The sequence below is a fragment of the Microcaecilia unicolor genome, chromosome 3 (genome assembly GCF_901765095.1).
Source record: "Microcaecilia unicolor chromosome 3, aMicUni1.1, whole genome shotgun sequence".
Classification (NCBI taxonomy): domain Eukaryota; kingdom Metazoa; phylum Chordata; class Amphibia; order Gymnophiona; family Siphonopidae; genus Microcaecilia; species Microcaecilia unicolor.
Genome location: NC_044033.1, coordinates 157,172,575 through 157,187,566, shown reverse-complemented (window position 1 = coordinate 157,187,566; position 14,992 = coordinate 157,172,575). Strand labels below are relative to the sequence as shown.

At 42.7% G+C, this 14,992-nt stretch overlaps 1 protein-coding gene across 1 annotated transcript in view; it reads left to right on the top strand.

The window, feature by feature from the left end:
• LOC115465792 (ADP-dependent glucokinase-like) overlaps positions 1-14,992 on the top strand; it is a 65,762-nt gene that overhangs the window by 18,412 nt on the left and 32,358 nt on the right. The window contains exon 2 of the mRNA XM_030196520.1: positions 12,407-12,566. Within this exon, the coding sequence (XP_030052380.1) occupies positions 12,407-12,566 (160 nt within the window). The remainder of the gene's footprint in view (positions 1-12,406; positions 12,567-14,992) is intronic.

The window sequence follows — 14,992 nt, the reverse complement described above, 5'->3', positions numbered from 1 at the left end:
CAATGGGCGGAAGGTCATCTTCAGGCGCTCTCGGCGGCTCATGTGGCCGGGGTGGACAACGTGGACGCAGATTTTTTGAGCCGGCATACTCTGGATCCCGGAGAGTGGTCTCTGCATCAGGCGGTGTTCGGACGAATTGTGTCGGCCTGGGGTATGCCAGTTATGGATCTGATGGCCACGGCGCGCAATGCCCAAGTCCCAAGGTTTTACAGTCGTTGGAGAGATCCGCGTGCGGAGGGTCTCGACGCTCTGCTGTTACCCTGGCCGCAGGGATTGCTGTATGTGTTTCCTCCGTGGCCGTTGGTAGGTCGAGTAATTCAGCGCATCGAGCGGCACGCGGGCCGGGTGATTTTGATAGCTCCAAACTGGCCGCGTCGACCGTGGTACGGAGATCTGGTGCGGTTGGCGGTCGCGAAGCCCCTTCAGTTGTCGGAAACGGTACTCTTGTGTCAAGGCCCGATAGTTATGCCAGACCCGGCTCGGTTCTCGCTTATGGCTTGGCTCTTGAGAGGCACAGGTTGAGGAAGAAAGGGTTTTCTGCCAGAGTCATTGATACAATGTTGAAGTCCCGCAGAACCTCCACTTCATTGGCGTATGTTCGAGTTTGGAGATTGTTTGAGCACTGGTGTGCAGAGCGGACGGTGACACCTTTTCGTGCTTCGGTGGCAGAGGTGTTGGAATTTTTGCAGGATGGTTTGGACAGGGGTCTGGCCTTGGCTACCTTGAAGGTTCAGGTGGCAGCTTTGTCGTGTTTTCGGGGGAAGGTTCAGGGGAAGTCCATAGCTTCTATTCCTGAGGTTGTTCGTTTTTTGAAAGGTGTGAAGTTGTTGCGGCCGCCTCGTCGGCGGTTGGTTCCCCCGTGGGATTTGAATCTCGTGTTAGATGCCTTAGTCAGACCTCCATGTGAACCGTTGGTTGCGGCTTCGTGCAAAGATCTTTCCTTGAAGGCGGTATTTTTGGTGGCTATTACCTCAGCTCGGAGAGTCTCGGAATTGCAGGCTTTGTCGTGTAGAGAGCCCTTTCTGTCTTTTTCCAAGGAAAAGGTATCTTTGAGGCCGTTGCCCTCCTTTTTGCCAAAGGTGGTGTCAGAGTTTCATGTTAATCAGGTCATTTCGTTGCCTGTTTTAGGTAACTTGGCGGGAGATTCGGAACAGCGTCGGCTGGCGAAGTTAGATGTTCGACGCATCTTGCGGTGTTATCTGTCTAGAACTCAGGAATTCAGAGCGTCGGATCGTTTGTTCGTGCTTCATGGGGGCCCTAAAAAGGGTGCAGCGGCATCCAAGGCGACTATAGCTAGATGGTTGAAGGAGGCGATTGCGTCTGCCTATTTGGCGAAGGGCCATGAAGTGCCTAAGGTGTTTTCTGCTCATTCTACCAGAGCGGTTGCGGCCTCTTGGGCGGAAAACAGTATGATTCCTCCGTCAGATATTTGTCGGGTGGCGGTTTGGTCTTCGTTGCATTCGTTTGTGAAGCATTATAGGATTGATGTGCATGCGAAGGAAGAGGCGAGTTTTGGAGCAGCAGTGTTGACCTCTGGCCTTTGTGGATCCCGCCCATAAGGTAGTGTACTGCTTTGGTACGTCCCACGCGTCTTGACCGGTCTGGAGGGTCGCTGAGGAAGGTGAAATTAGATCTTACCTGCTAATTTTCTTTCCTCTAGACCCTCCAGACCGGTCAAGGACCCGCCCAGGTATACTGTAGGCCAGGAGGTAGTTTTTCGGTGGGCATCTCTTGGCAGCTGATGATTGTCATAATTTCAGACTCTTATTACCAGTTTTTGGTTGGTGTGGGTCTGGTGCAGGTGTGGCGTGGCAGACAGTCCACCTGTGGAAGCACGAATTGACAGTCTCTACAATGCAAAGAAAAGAAACAGTGAATGTTCTTGCAGTTGGCGGAAGCCATGTACAGGGTTGCTGGTTAAAGTTATAGTTGTGTTTTGTTACTCTGCTTTGTGAGTGTTATACTGGCTACTGTAGGTTCTGCACAGGTTATATAGGCAGTGTTCAAAGCTCAGTGTTTTCTCAGTCTCCCTCTGCTGGTAGGAGTACATAACCCACGCGTCTTGACCGGTCTGGAGGGTCTAGAGGAAAGAAAATTAGCAGGTAAGATCTAATTTCACCTTTCCATTTACTGAGAAAGCACTGTAACTTACATGCACAGCTGCAGGAAGAAACTAAAAATATGCTGATAACAGCAAGGCTAGGAAAACTGAGGGCTAGCAGGGCCATATTACAGGCCTAGTATAGGAAGGAGTATACAGACACCAGGGACTTCTTTTCTTTTCAGATTTTCAAGTCATCCCTTCCAAAGGTATTGCATCAGTAGTGTGTGTCAAATTGCAAAAAGATCCAAAAACACCATTGGTGAATCTCTGTCTTCATCTGCAGCCAAGCAAATCTTAATTGCTAGCAACAACAGTACTGTTTCAGTCCCATGAGCTACTTTGTCAGGAGTTAGAGCAGGCCAACACCGTCTCATCTAAGAAATCTCTCAAGCCTTTGATACACAGACTTCGTCATGGTTTTGGAGAGGGATGGACGATTGGTTGCAGGACAATAGACTCCAAAGCCACTGTTTCCAATCTTTATTTATTGGGACATGGATTCACACTGTAATAATTCGGAATGAGTAGGATCTATAATCAATAATATTTTCACTATCCTACCTATTGTGCAACGTGTTTGAGGGACACTCTGGTAACAACACGAGAAAGTGGAGAAAAAAAAGACCTCAGGTCATTTGGCTACTCCTCGTTAGGGCAAGCCTTTTGTATAATGAGGAGGCCTTATCAGTCATGGGTCTACAAAAAAAACTCCACTCGCTAAATTTCTCATAAATTTAACCACAAGTCCCAACAAGCAGATGCATAGGAGACACAATTTTCATATATATTAAAGCTTGGCAAGAGTACTTATCTCAATGTGTGAATGCTTGAAAAGTCCAGCCTTATCCAATATGCTCTTGACATTCAAAAGGTCCCGACAGGGAAACCCTGTTTCGCTAAATAATATAGCTGCTTCAGGGGAATCTTTCAAAATAACCGCAATCCCAAGCCTGTAAAATATCTCCGTCTCCAATCTCACTGGAACAGAAAAGGTCTGGTTGGGGGGTTTTTGCCTGCTGCTGCCGCTCAACGGCAGTAGCCCAAGGGCTCACATACCTTTAGTATCCAAGACCGTGACAGCCTGTAGGGACTGGGTGCAGATAACGTGTGCATATTTTAACTTCCAAGCACAAAATTTGAAAATGTACCATTTATTTGATTAAAATTCTATCCAATAAATATTTTTGAACATCAGCCACACAAAGTTTACATTAATAGGTCGATTATTTAAATTGTGCAGTCAGCGTTCTTTTAAACTCTGACCACGGTGTCAGATGATATTCAGATATTGGCGGTGAATATCTGGGTATAGCTGTGGGTACTAGCAATATTCAGCACTGGTATCCAGGTAGCTATCCTTGCAACTTAGTACAGTGCTTTTTTCGTGAATAGCTACTTGGATACTAGTGCTGAATATCTCCAGATCCCAGATATATTTCAGTTCTTCCCCTCTGGACTGTCCCAGTGTTATCCAGGTGGTCTGCAGGGATTTTCAGTGAAATTATCCAGATAGTACTGCTGAAAATCCAGGTATGGCCCAGGTCAAGAAGTAGGTACTGATACTCGAATAAGTACATTTGATTATCGGTCCTTAAATTTAAAGAACAAGGAAAAAGGTTAAAATTGTGCTGTCTCACTAATGCTCTTTGTAACCTTGGGAAAACACTTTTTCCCCATTATCTCGGGTAAAACTTAGTTTGTAAGCCCACTTGATGAGCAAGGAAATTACTTGTTGTATCTCTTCTTGAGCTGAATTTGGAAAAGGTGAATAATTAAAATTTGAAAATCCAAATCACTGTAATGGGTGCAATTGACAATGCCTCCACTGCTTGCCATGTTTCAAATGTCAGCTGTTCATGTGCTGCAGGCTTGCATGCTACAATGTTCTGTTGGGCTTTGCGGCTATGGTATCCGAAATTCTAATTCCTGGCTGTGAGAGAACTTTGTATTACATGACCAGAATCAGTGGTGATCTTGAACCACTTCTCTGTTAAAGTTGGTTTGAATTGGCTTCTGAAGGCATCTGACTGTCCTGACCTGAAGTGCTAACCAATGAAAACTAGTCAAAAAAAGTTGTCAATTTATTCAGACCTTTAAAGTAGACTAACACAACAACCACACTTTTTTACTTCTGAATTTGTCAAGCGAGTTTCTTAAAAATGACTCACTCAGATGAGATTACACTGGTGGAAGACTATCCAGCTTATAATCGAACGAGAAAAACGCCCAAGTTCCGACCTAAATCGGGAGATGGACGTTTATCTCACAAAAACGAATAAAGCGGTATAATCGAAAGCCGATTTTTGGGCGTTTTCAACTGCACTCCGTCGCGGATGCGGACAAAGTTTATGGGGGCGTGTCAGAGGTGTGGCGAAGGCGGAACTGGGGCGTGGTTATCTGCCGAACAAAGATGGGCGCATTTCAGCGATAATGGGAAGGAAGTATGCGTTTTTAGCTAGAATTTAGGACACTTTTCCTGGACCCTGTTTTTTCACGAATAAGGCCCCAAAAAGTGCCCTAAATGACCAGATGACCACTGGAGGGAATCGGGGATGACCTCCCCTGACTCCCCCAGTGGTACCTAACCCCCTCCCACCACAATAAAATGATGTTTCACACATTTTTATTTTCACCCTCAAATGTCATACCCAGCTCCCTAAATCTGGTGATAAATATTTCAATAGAGGGGGTATATTAGAGTATCATATACATATAACCCAGCTCTTACAAATATCATTAAATTCCATTTTAGTCAAAGGCATTTAGAGATATTATTATCAAATATAGGATCTTTCAGAATTCATCCAGTAACACCACACAGGCTTATTTAATGTGAGCCAGGCACTTTTATGGTGAACTGGTATTCCTCATTTGATCCATCAATTTAATCAAAGCACCAAAATACTTTTTTCTTTTTTTTTTTTTTTTCTTATATAACTTAAAACATAGGCACTTAGCTCTATTTGTAGCATAGCTCAAAAAACTTTCTTCTTTGAAAAACTTTAAAGAAGTATATTATTCATCCCGGAGATCCTCATACCGACATGAATTCACGTTTCGCACAACAGTGCTGTATCAAGGTATATCTCCTGAAAATATATAATCCATTGTCAGCCAGCATATCTTTTTTCTCATAAACACTTCTTATATATAACCAATCTCCACATACCTTTGATTTTCACGGAGAAAATCTCCCATTCTTTCATCAATCCTATTTTCTCAAAGATGGCCGCGGCTTTAATGTTGCTTAAATAGGGGAGTTCCCAGTTTCTTACATCACTGTTTTTTTGAACCAATCCCAGAGCCCATCCACCAAAACTCCTCCTCCCCAATTCAAACTACTGACATCCATTCTATCTCACGATTTAAACCATCAGGCTGTACTGAATTTAAGGAAAAAATCCAAGATTGTTCTTTATAATTTAACAGATTTTCCATATTACCACCCTCCCACCCTACTTTAATATGGTCAATTATTCTCCATCGTATATCCACAATCTTATGATCAAGCTCCAACCAATGTTGTACAAGAGGAGCTTCCTACTTTTTGGTGAGAATACGAGATTTATGTTCATTTAATCGTATGCAGGTCACTGGAGGAGTTGTTAGGGGGTGCAGTGGACTTCAGGCAGGTGGACCCAGGCCCATCCCCCCCTACCTGTTACAATTGTACTGCTTAATGCTTATTAGTCGTCCAACCCCCCCAAACCCACTGTACCCACATGTAGGTGCCCCCCTTCACCCCTTAGGGCTATAGTAATGGTGTAGACTTGTGGGCAGTGGGTTTTGAGGGGGATTTGGGGGGCTCAACACACAAGGGAAGGGTGCTATGCACCTGGGAGCTCTTTGACCTTTTTTTTTGTTTTTGTAAAAGTGCCCCCTAGGGTGCCCGGTTGATGTCCTGGCATGTGAGGGGGACCAGTGCACTACGAATCCTGGCCCCTCCCACGAATAAATGTCTTGGATTTATTCGTTTTTGAGCTGGGCGCTTTCATTTTCTATTATCGCTGAAAAACAAAAACGCCCAGCTCACACATTGTTGAATAAAACATGGGCGTCTATTTTTTTTCGAAAATACGGTTCGGTCCGCCCCTTCACTGACCCGTTCTCGGAGATAAACGCCCATGGAGATAGGCGTTTTCGTTCAATTATGCCCCTCTAAGGGGCTCATTTTCAAAGCACTTAGCCTAAGTGCTTTGAAAATATGCCTCTACAGGGTTTTCTGTAATTTCACCCACTCTATGAAATAAGCTCCTGCTAAGCTAAGGCAGAAGCATAAAATCTTGACATTTAGGAAGAAACTGAAGATTTTATTTCCTGCTTAATAGGAGTATATGGGACAGGTTGCTGAACAAATCTCAGCTAGGAGGCTGGGACTTAGGAGGTCGTGACATATGGTTCCTAAGGTTTACAATTGAGGTTGGAGCGGTAACATAGTAAATGACGGCAGATAAAGACCTGTACGGTCCATCCAGTCTGCCCAACAAGATAAACTAATTTTACATGGTATGTGATACTTTATATGTATACCCGAGTTTGATTTGTCCTTGCCATTCTCAGGGCACAGACCGTAGAAGTTTGTCTAGCCCTGTTCTTGTACTAAAAGTTCTGAAGCTTATGTCGAAGCCCCTTAAAATTTACACTCAAGCCCATTCCTATCTATTCAGTCACGATCAGGGCGTAAATCGTAGAAGTCTGCCCAGCACTGGTTTTATTTCCCAATTACCGGCGTCGCCACCCAATCTCCTCTAAGATTCCATGGATCCATTCCTTCTAAACAGGATTCCTTTGTGTTTATCCCACATGTTTGAATTCCATTACCGTTTTCATCTCCACCACCTCCCGCAGGAGGGCATTCGTATCCATCACCCTTTCTGTGAAAAAACACTTCCTGACATTACTTCTGAGTCTGCTCCCTTTCAACCTCAATTCATGTCCTCTTGTTCTACCGCCTTCCCGTCTCCGGAAAAGGTTTATTTGCAGATTAATATACCTTTCAAATATCTGTATCATGTCACCCGTTTCTCCTTTCTTCCAAGGTATACATGTTCAGGTTGGCAAGTCTCTCCTATGGTTTGTAACACAAATCCCATACCATTTTTGTAGCTTTTCTTTGCACCGCTACCAGTCTATTTATATCTTTAGCAAGATGCGGCCTCCAAAACTGAACACAATACTCAAAGTGGGACCTCACCAACGACTTGTAGAGGGGCATCAACAGATGCTGTGAGACTGGGCAGGGATAAGCGTGATCTTTTATTGTATTTGTGTATTATAATCAGATTCATTGGTTAATTTTCCCAGAGAATAGAAGATGAAATGATTTGTCTCCATGGGCAGCTTCTCCACTTTTTTTCATAACTAGATCCCAGGGAAACAAGGCATCTTTGTATACACATAGCAAATAAAAACTAAAAATAAATAGCACATAGTAATGACACAGAAGTGCAAATGACAGATACAAATCAAGGTAAGGTATACACACAAAAAAAGTAACTGTCTTCAGAATATACAAGGAATGCAATCACAGTCACTTCAACTCAGTGTGGCCTGTTATTTGTTTTAGTTTGAGCATGTTTTTTCCAGTCTGAAATGTTTACACTGATTACCGGTGAGATTTTGTATACAATATAAGATCTTGACTTTGATACATCAATGTATATATGGTAAGATTACACAATATTTTGTGGATTCTTTACGTATGTATGAACCACAACGAGAATTACGTTCTGTGGTGAAGAAACAGCTACAAACCTCTGTTTGTCGTTTATCTGAATCAAGAAATCGTGTGTTCTCTATAACTGAGGTTTATTTATGGAATGGTCTGTCAGGCTATTTAAGACTTTGTACAGATTTTCAAAAATTTTAAAAATTATTGGAGAATCTTATTTTGTAGAAGCATATATGGATGTATAGGGATTGGTGTATCTTTACAGTGCTTTCCAGAAGACAATGATATATTAATAAATGTTATTTTGTTTGTTAGTTTGATGTTTTTCTTTGATATTGTGTGTTTTTATTGTAACCCGCTTTGAGTTTAAAGCAGTATATAAATGTTTGAAAATAAAAATGAATGTTCTGTGCTTAGAAAATGTTGAAGTTAGCACAGTTAACATGATTTTATGCTCATGTCTAATACCAGCTCTAGCAGATATACATTCCAAAAACTGACATTCTCTAATCAGAACATAGCAAATGAAATTACTTTTTCTGCTGTTGTTGACTGGTCACTTTTCTAATCATGTTAGTCCCAGTCTCTGGTGTATGCTTTCCCAACCTCCAGCCCCTAGAGAAACAGGATGTAGTGCTCAGCAGATCCAACGTTTCACCTTCCAATCCCAGAGAAACAGCAAAAGGGGATTGGCAGCCCCAACATATAACCTCTCAACCCCAGAGCAATAACAAAAGGTGCTTGACATCTCCATTATATCACCTCTTAGTGGGAGCTTATAGATTGGGACTGCCGAGCACCTCTTGCTGTTTCTTTTAGTGTGGGAGTATCTTCCCCCCCCCCCCCCCCAAGATACAGAAAGGACTCAACAGTACCAGGATATCAATCCCCACCCTCAAAGAAATAAGAGGAGCGTGGAAGCTCCATTCAACTCTCTAGTGACACTTGTCTACCCCACACACTTATTTTCCAATTCTTATAGCCTGCAGATACCTGCACAGCTGAAAGCCAGTCAGCCGGTCACACAAAAAAGCCAGGGACATCCCAGGAACATACAAAAAATATTGACAAAGAATTGACTTAATGTTGTATCTACAAAATAGTTAACCATCAATCCAATATTCCCTAAACAAAGAAAGAAGTTTTAACTGCCCATCTAAATGACGGATAATCCGTTAAACATATTTCTTCTGGAAGGAGATTCCAGATTGAAACCATTCGATACATGCCTTCTCTTGTGTTCTTTTGTTTGCCAAACTTCCTTCACTCCATACTCTTACATTGTTCTCTCTCCCCTCTGTGCCCCATTCCTTCCTCTTCTCACCACCATCACTTTTCTGCTGCTGAACCCAACTCATCCCAACCCCACAGTGAAAGGGTTTTTTTTCCTTCCCCAGTGCTGAGGTTGCAATTTCTGGGCCAAGGAACCGGAACAAGGCTGCAGCCATGATGCGATTGGGTCTCCTGATCTGACTGCATGGCCAGTAGTTCAGAGGAGGCTAGGAGAATATGCTGCTTTCTGGTGGTGGTGGGTCAGCATGGAGCTCTACTTGGGCAGTGGCAGGCCAAGGAGCAAAGCTACATCCAGAATTCAGTGGGATCCCCTAACTTGACTCCCACAGCCCATGGTTCAGAGGAGGCCAGAGAAAGGTGCTGCTTTGGTGGTGGGTCAGCACAGAGCAGAGCTCTGGCAGTGGCAGGCCATGGTGTAGCTACAATAAAATGGAGTCTCCTAACCAAACTTGCATGACCCCGGGGTTCAGAGAAAAGGTGCATCTTTCTGGCGGTGGTCAGAATCAGATCGCTGCACAGAAGCTACAGAGGCACGTTGCATATGCTCCATGTAGTTTGTGCCTGTTCTAAATTCAAATGCCACCACTGAAGGACTGCGCAAAAGGGAGGGAGGGAGCAAGAGATATCCGTTTTCTTCCTGCTGTGTACTCCTTGCAGATGTCTTTGCTACAGAGAGTTCCTTTCTACAGTGCCCTGTGTAGCTTCTATACCTGCTCCAAATTAAACTGCTGCCACTGAGGGAGGGAGGGAATAAGAAGGATCAGTTTTCTTTGTCAGTTGCAGCATACCCCCTGCGATTGTGGTATATGTGAAACATGCTGGGAAATACTGTTCTAAAGCATCTGCAAAACTTGAGACTCATGCCTTAAACTGGTAAATACACACAGGATCTTTCTTTATTTCCAAGGAGATGAGAATTATTAGTTTAAGCTTAATTAAATCAGTCAAACACAAAGTAAACTTCATATAAACAGATGTAAGACAGGTTTACTATTATGTTTCATTCCAGTTTCCAAACTCATTATACTGAGCACAAACCAAACACAATAGAAGTTATATTAATAACTTAATAAAAGAACACACTTTTGCTTTGGAGTGCTGCCAGAGAGCTAAGCTTTGAATTTATATTTTCAGATTGTTGGGTTTGATTCATAGATTCTGATCTGCTCTTACTGTGTGTCCTCTTAATATCTCCTTGATAATGTACTGACTTTATCTCCATTTATCCTGGAAAGCAAAGCAAAAAAACCCAGTTCGGACCTATAAAAGTTGCTATATTTCTGTTTTGGTCCTGATTTTATATTCCCTCCCTGCCCACCCCTCTCCCTTTACAGGAAAATAAAGAGACAAGTATCTTCAGTAAACCCTACCAGGGGGGGACTGACCATTCGGGCAACCGGGCAGTGTCTGAGGGCCCTGGCCACCGCCGTACACTACAACCCCCCTCTCTCAGGCCTACCTTGAAGTGCCCTGGTAGTCTAGTGGCCTCTGCGGGGGAAGGGGGGCAGAAAAGAACAACACTCTTTCCTATCAGCTGCCACTATTCTGCCCAATGCTGCCGTATTTTAAAAATGGCTCCCCAGACTCCCCCTGTAGCAGTCTCGTGAGACTGTCAAGACCTGCAAGACTACCACGGGAAATCTTGGCCGCCATTTTGAAAAAAATGGCGGTGCTGGGCAGAATAGCAGTAGTGGGCAGGAAAGAGTTGGGTTCTTTCCTGCTCCCAAAGAAGGCTCTAGACCACCAGGGCCTTTCAAGGTAGGACCGGGAAGGGCCCACTGAGGCTCGGGGAACTGTGGTGTGGGGAGGGTGAATGCCTCTGTGTCACAGGTCGTAATCCTACTGTTGCTTTATTCTCTGTGGTATTGCATTGAATGAAAGTCATGCTGATGTAATTCACAAGTGTGAAAAGCTGAACTCTGGTCAATCTTGCTCATTGATATCCCTTAACAATGTAAGATTCGGTGTGGACTGGCAGTGACCTGGGCCTCTGGGCAGTGAGGGAGATCGTAAAAATTGTAAATCATACTTTTTAATCATTTAACTGTACGTAGATTTTCAAAATATAATTTTTCTGTATTTTTGCATGTATTGTGCTAAATGTTAAGGTGAATAAATTTATATAATTTAGCTTGGAGGGTGTGTGTGGAAAAAAGTGATTTATTAAAATGTACCAACCATTACGTTTGGCAAGATATTGGAGAGAAGGAAAAAAACAATTTTACAAAATATGTATGATCAAATTGTTTAAATCTGAGAAGTTTTAGGGAGTACTTTTTTACATTATGAAATTCAAATGGTTTATAACTGCAATAATTCCAGTCTCAAGCATTCCAGTTGATTAATGCCATTGAAATGGTCTGACCTATCATGGCTACAAAGATAGCCTGTTGCAGGACGTACTGTTAAACATTGCAACTCAAAGGAATATAAGCATCCAAAATATATTTTTTTCATTTTTTATTTTTCAAAGAATTATGCTTCTCAAAGGATCCTTTCAGGTAATTTTGTCAGTCTTATTGTTCAGTAGATATCAGGCTTCGAACACTTAAATAAAACATATGGTGTGCCTTGAAACGTTTAACGCCTTGTCAGTGTGCCATGAGTTGAAAAAGATTGAAAATCACTGATTTGATCTATAGTATTCTGTATGAAGCTGGATGGCAGTAGAGTGGTGTGGAGCTGCATAGCGCCATTCCTGGGGGGTGGCTGGTGTCAGAAGGCTTTGTGTATCTTGCTGCAGTAACACCTGATTATTATTTTTTTTTTTACATTACCGAGTCTTAAACAGATTCCATTCAAATTATCTTGGTTTTGTTCACGTTTGAAAAAGTGTAGAATGATAGTTAATAATTTGCAATTTGCTTTGTTAGCTGCCCAACACTTCCCCTAACCCCCATCGCACACACTCTTCTCTGCCAGTGAGCCTTTGTTGGTCTCATGAAATGTCTCTTTCATGTCTCTCACATGACCTGCTCCAAACTGGTATTAGGAGAGCTTCCGCCAACCTCAACACTAATTGTGTGACTGCTAATGTGGATGTGGCATGGATCCATGACACGGCAACAAATATTTTAAGCAAGCTCACATAGACTTTCTTGTTGCTCCACAGTAAACATGACTACAGTCCCAAGTCTGCAGCAGTTCTTTAAAAATCCATCAGCCAGTTAATTTGCACAAAGCAGAAACTTGTTTTTATTTGCTACTGTCTCATCTCCTCACCCACCCCAAAACTAAGAACAAAATTGTTTGTCATTCTTGCTTACCAGAAATCTAGTTCTTTGTCGGCCTTCTTCACTGAGTTGTCTTTTTCCTCCTCTTGTCCTCATCCTCTCCAGGTTTTGGAGGTTGTTTAGATATTATTGTAGATGGTGTGGCCCTAATGAGTGAAGCGCGCATTAAACCCAGCAGTACTCCCATCCATCACAACTTCATCGAGACAGAGAAGCAGCTGGCTGAGAGCTTTGCTTATTTCTTCCCACCTGGAGCAGCCTCAGAGTAAGTGCAACATTCTTTTGAAACCAAATGACCCTTTTCAGTTTGTAGATACACTAAGGCAGCATATGACATCTTGATCTTCTTCACATGGGAGACTTTGGTTAGGTGTTGCAGGAGAACTAACTCGGTGCATAAATGAAAAATTCATGTGTTTGTCTATGAGGGGGGAGGTAACTAATTGATACTTGGCTCATTGGTTAAAATTTTATACACTTAAACATTAAACATGAAAGTTGGGATGGATTCCCTCTGTTGCTAGATAAGAGATTATCTAATGTCTGCTCTTAAAGTAATCGTAACAGTTCCTGAAGTTGTACTATGCATTTAGTTTCCACATGTTTCATAGTATTTGCATTTAGGCTCAATTTACACATAATGCTTGTAGGAGCACTTTTACTAAGCTGCAGTAAAGGGGCCCTGCGCTAGTATTGGCAGCTATATTTGCCACGCTCCAAGGCCCCTTTTATTGCAGTGAGTGAAAATAGCACAAAATGAAATGGCTGTGTAGTAAGTTTGTACTTGCCACGCAGCCATTTAGGGGGGGGAGCACTTAACGCCATGCATTGAGGTGGCGGTAAGGGCTCCTGCACTAACCCGGTGGTAACTGGGCAGCACACAATACTGCCCAATTACCGCCAGGTAACCCCCTTCGGAAATATTTTTTTCAATGTTTCCGCTAGCACTGGAAATGGCACCAGCACCCGCATTGGGCTGGTGGTAGTTCCGGAAAGCCGCACAGCAACTGTTTAGTAAAAGGGCCCCTTAGTGTTGATGGTGGAGGAGTAGCCTAGTGGTTAGTGCAGCGGACTTTGATCCTGGGGAACTGGGTTCAATTCCCACTGTGGCTCCTTTTGACTGGGGGCAAGTCACTTAACCCTCCATTGCCCCAGGTGCAAAATAAGTACCTGTATAAATGTAAACCACTTTGAATGTGGTTGCAAAATACCACAGAAAGGCGGTATATCAAGTCCCATTTCCATGGTTACAAAATTTTAGTCTTTGTGCTACAGTGATTAGACTATTTGCTAGTTCAACACAGAGGAGTGGAGGACACCCAGACAAAGTCCAAGATTAAAAAGTCTCCCAATACAATCTTCGCATGCAGTATACAGGATGCACTTGACAAAAATCCCAACACAGGCCATGTGTCAGCACACATGCCTTTTCACGGACGCTAGTGGCTCTGCTTGACCCATAACGTTACTTGTTGAGACTAAGATTAGCACATTGTGGGTCTTGGGTATTATATCCGCTAGAAGCCTGGTGGAGGGATAGCATTACATGTTAAGGGAGAGCCTTGAATTGAATAGACTAAAAAATCTGTGGAACACAAAACACATATTGGAATCCCTATGGATTGAAATTCCATGTGTAAAGAGGAAAAGGATAGTGATAGGAGTGTACTACCACCCACCTGGCCAAGATGAATAGACAGATGTAGAAATGCTATCAAAAATTAGGGAGGCTAACAAACTGGGGAACACAATAATAATGGGTGATTTCAATTACCCTGATATTGACTGGGTAAATGTAACATTAGTGCATGCTAGAGAGGTAAAATCCTTTGAAATCAAGGACTGCTTTGTGGAGCAGCTGGTTCAGGAACCAACAAGAGGAAGAAGAATTCTAGACCTAGTTCTTAGTGGAGTGTATGATCTGGTGCAGGATGTAATAGTGCTGGGTCCACTTGATAACACTGACCATAACTTGATGATTTGATATAAGTTCTGGAGTAAGTGCACACAGAAAATCAAATATGTTAGTATTTAACTTTCAAAAAGGAGACTATGATAAAATAAAAAGAATGGTGAAAAAAAAAGTTTTTAAGAGGAGCAGCTGCAAAGGTAAAATATTTACATCAGGCATGGATGCTGTGCAAAAATAAGCCCAGGCCAAATTTATTTATTATTTATTAGGATTTATTTACTGCCTTTTCACACAAGGCGGTGTACAGTAAGAATAAATCAAACATAAGCAATAGACAATTACAGCAGTAAAAATATTCAAATAATACAAAGTATGGCATAGTACACTACTTACAATGTCAACACAGTACATAATAGAACATTTTAATAGACAGTGAAGGGTATAAGCAAAGAAAATATAGATAGGTAAGAGAAGAGATAGAAAGTTCCACATGAGGTCAGAGAGATGATAAAATGTTATCTCAGCTAGGGTAGGCGTGGATAAACATGTCCTGCTGTAGTATTTGCAGCCCGTGTCACTCCTTGTGTATGTGAGTGAGACTAACAAGTAAGTTACTACTTCCATGAAAGGCCTGGTTGAAGAGCCAAGCTTTCACCTGCTTCCTGAAGTAGAGATAATCTTGTGAAGTGGAGCCTTTCAGGGAGTGCATTCCAGAGTGTGGGGGCTACTCCAGAGAAGGCTTGCTTGCGGGTATCACATCGTGTAATGTCTTTTGGAGA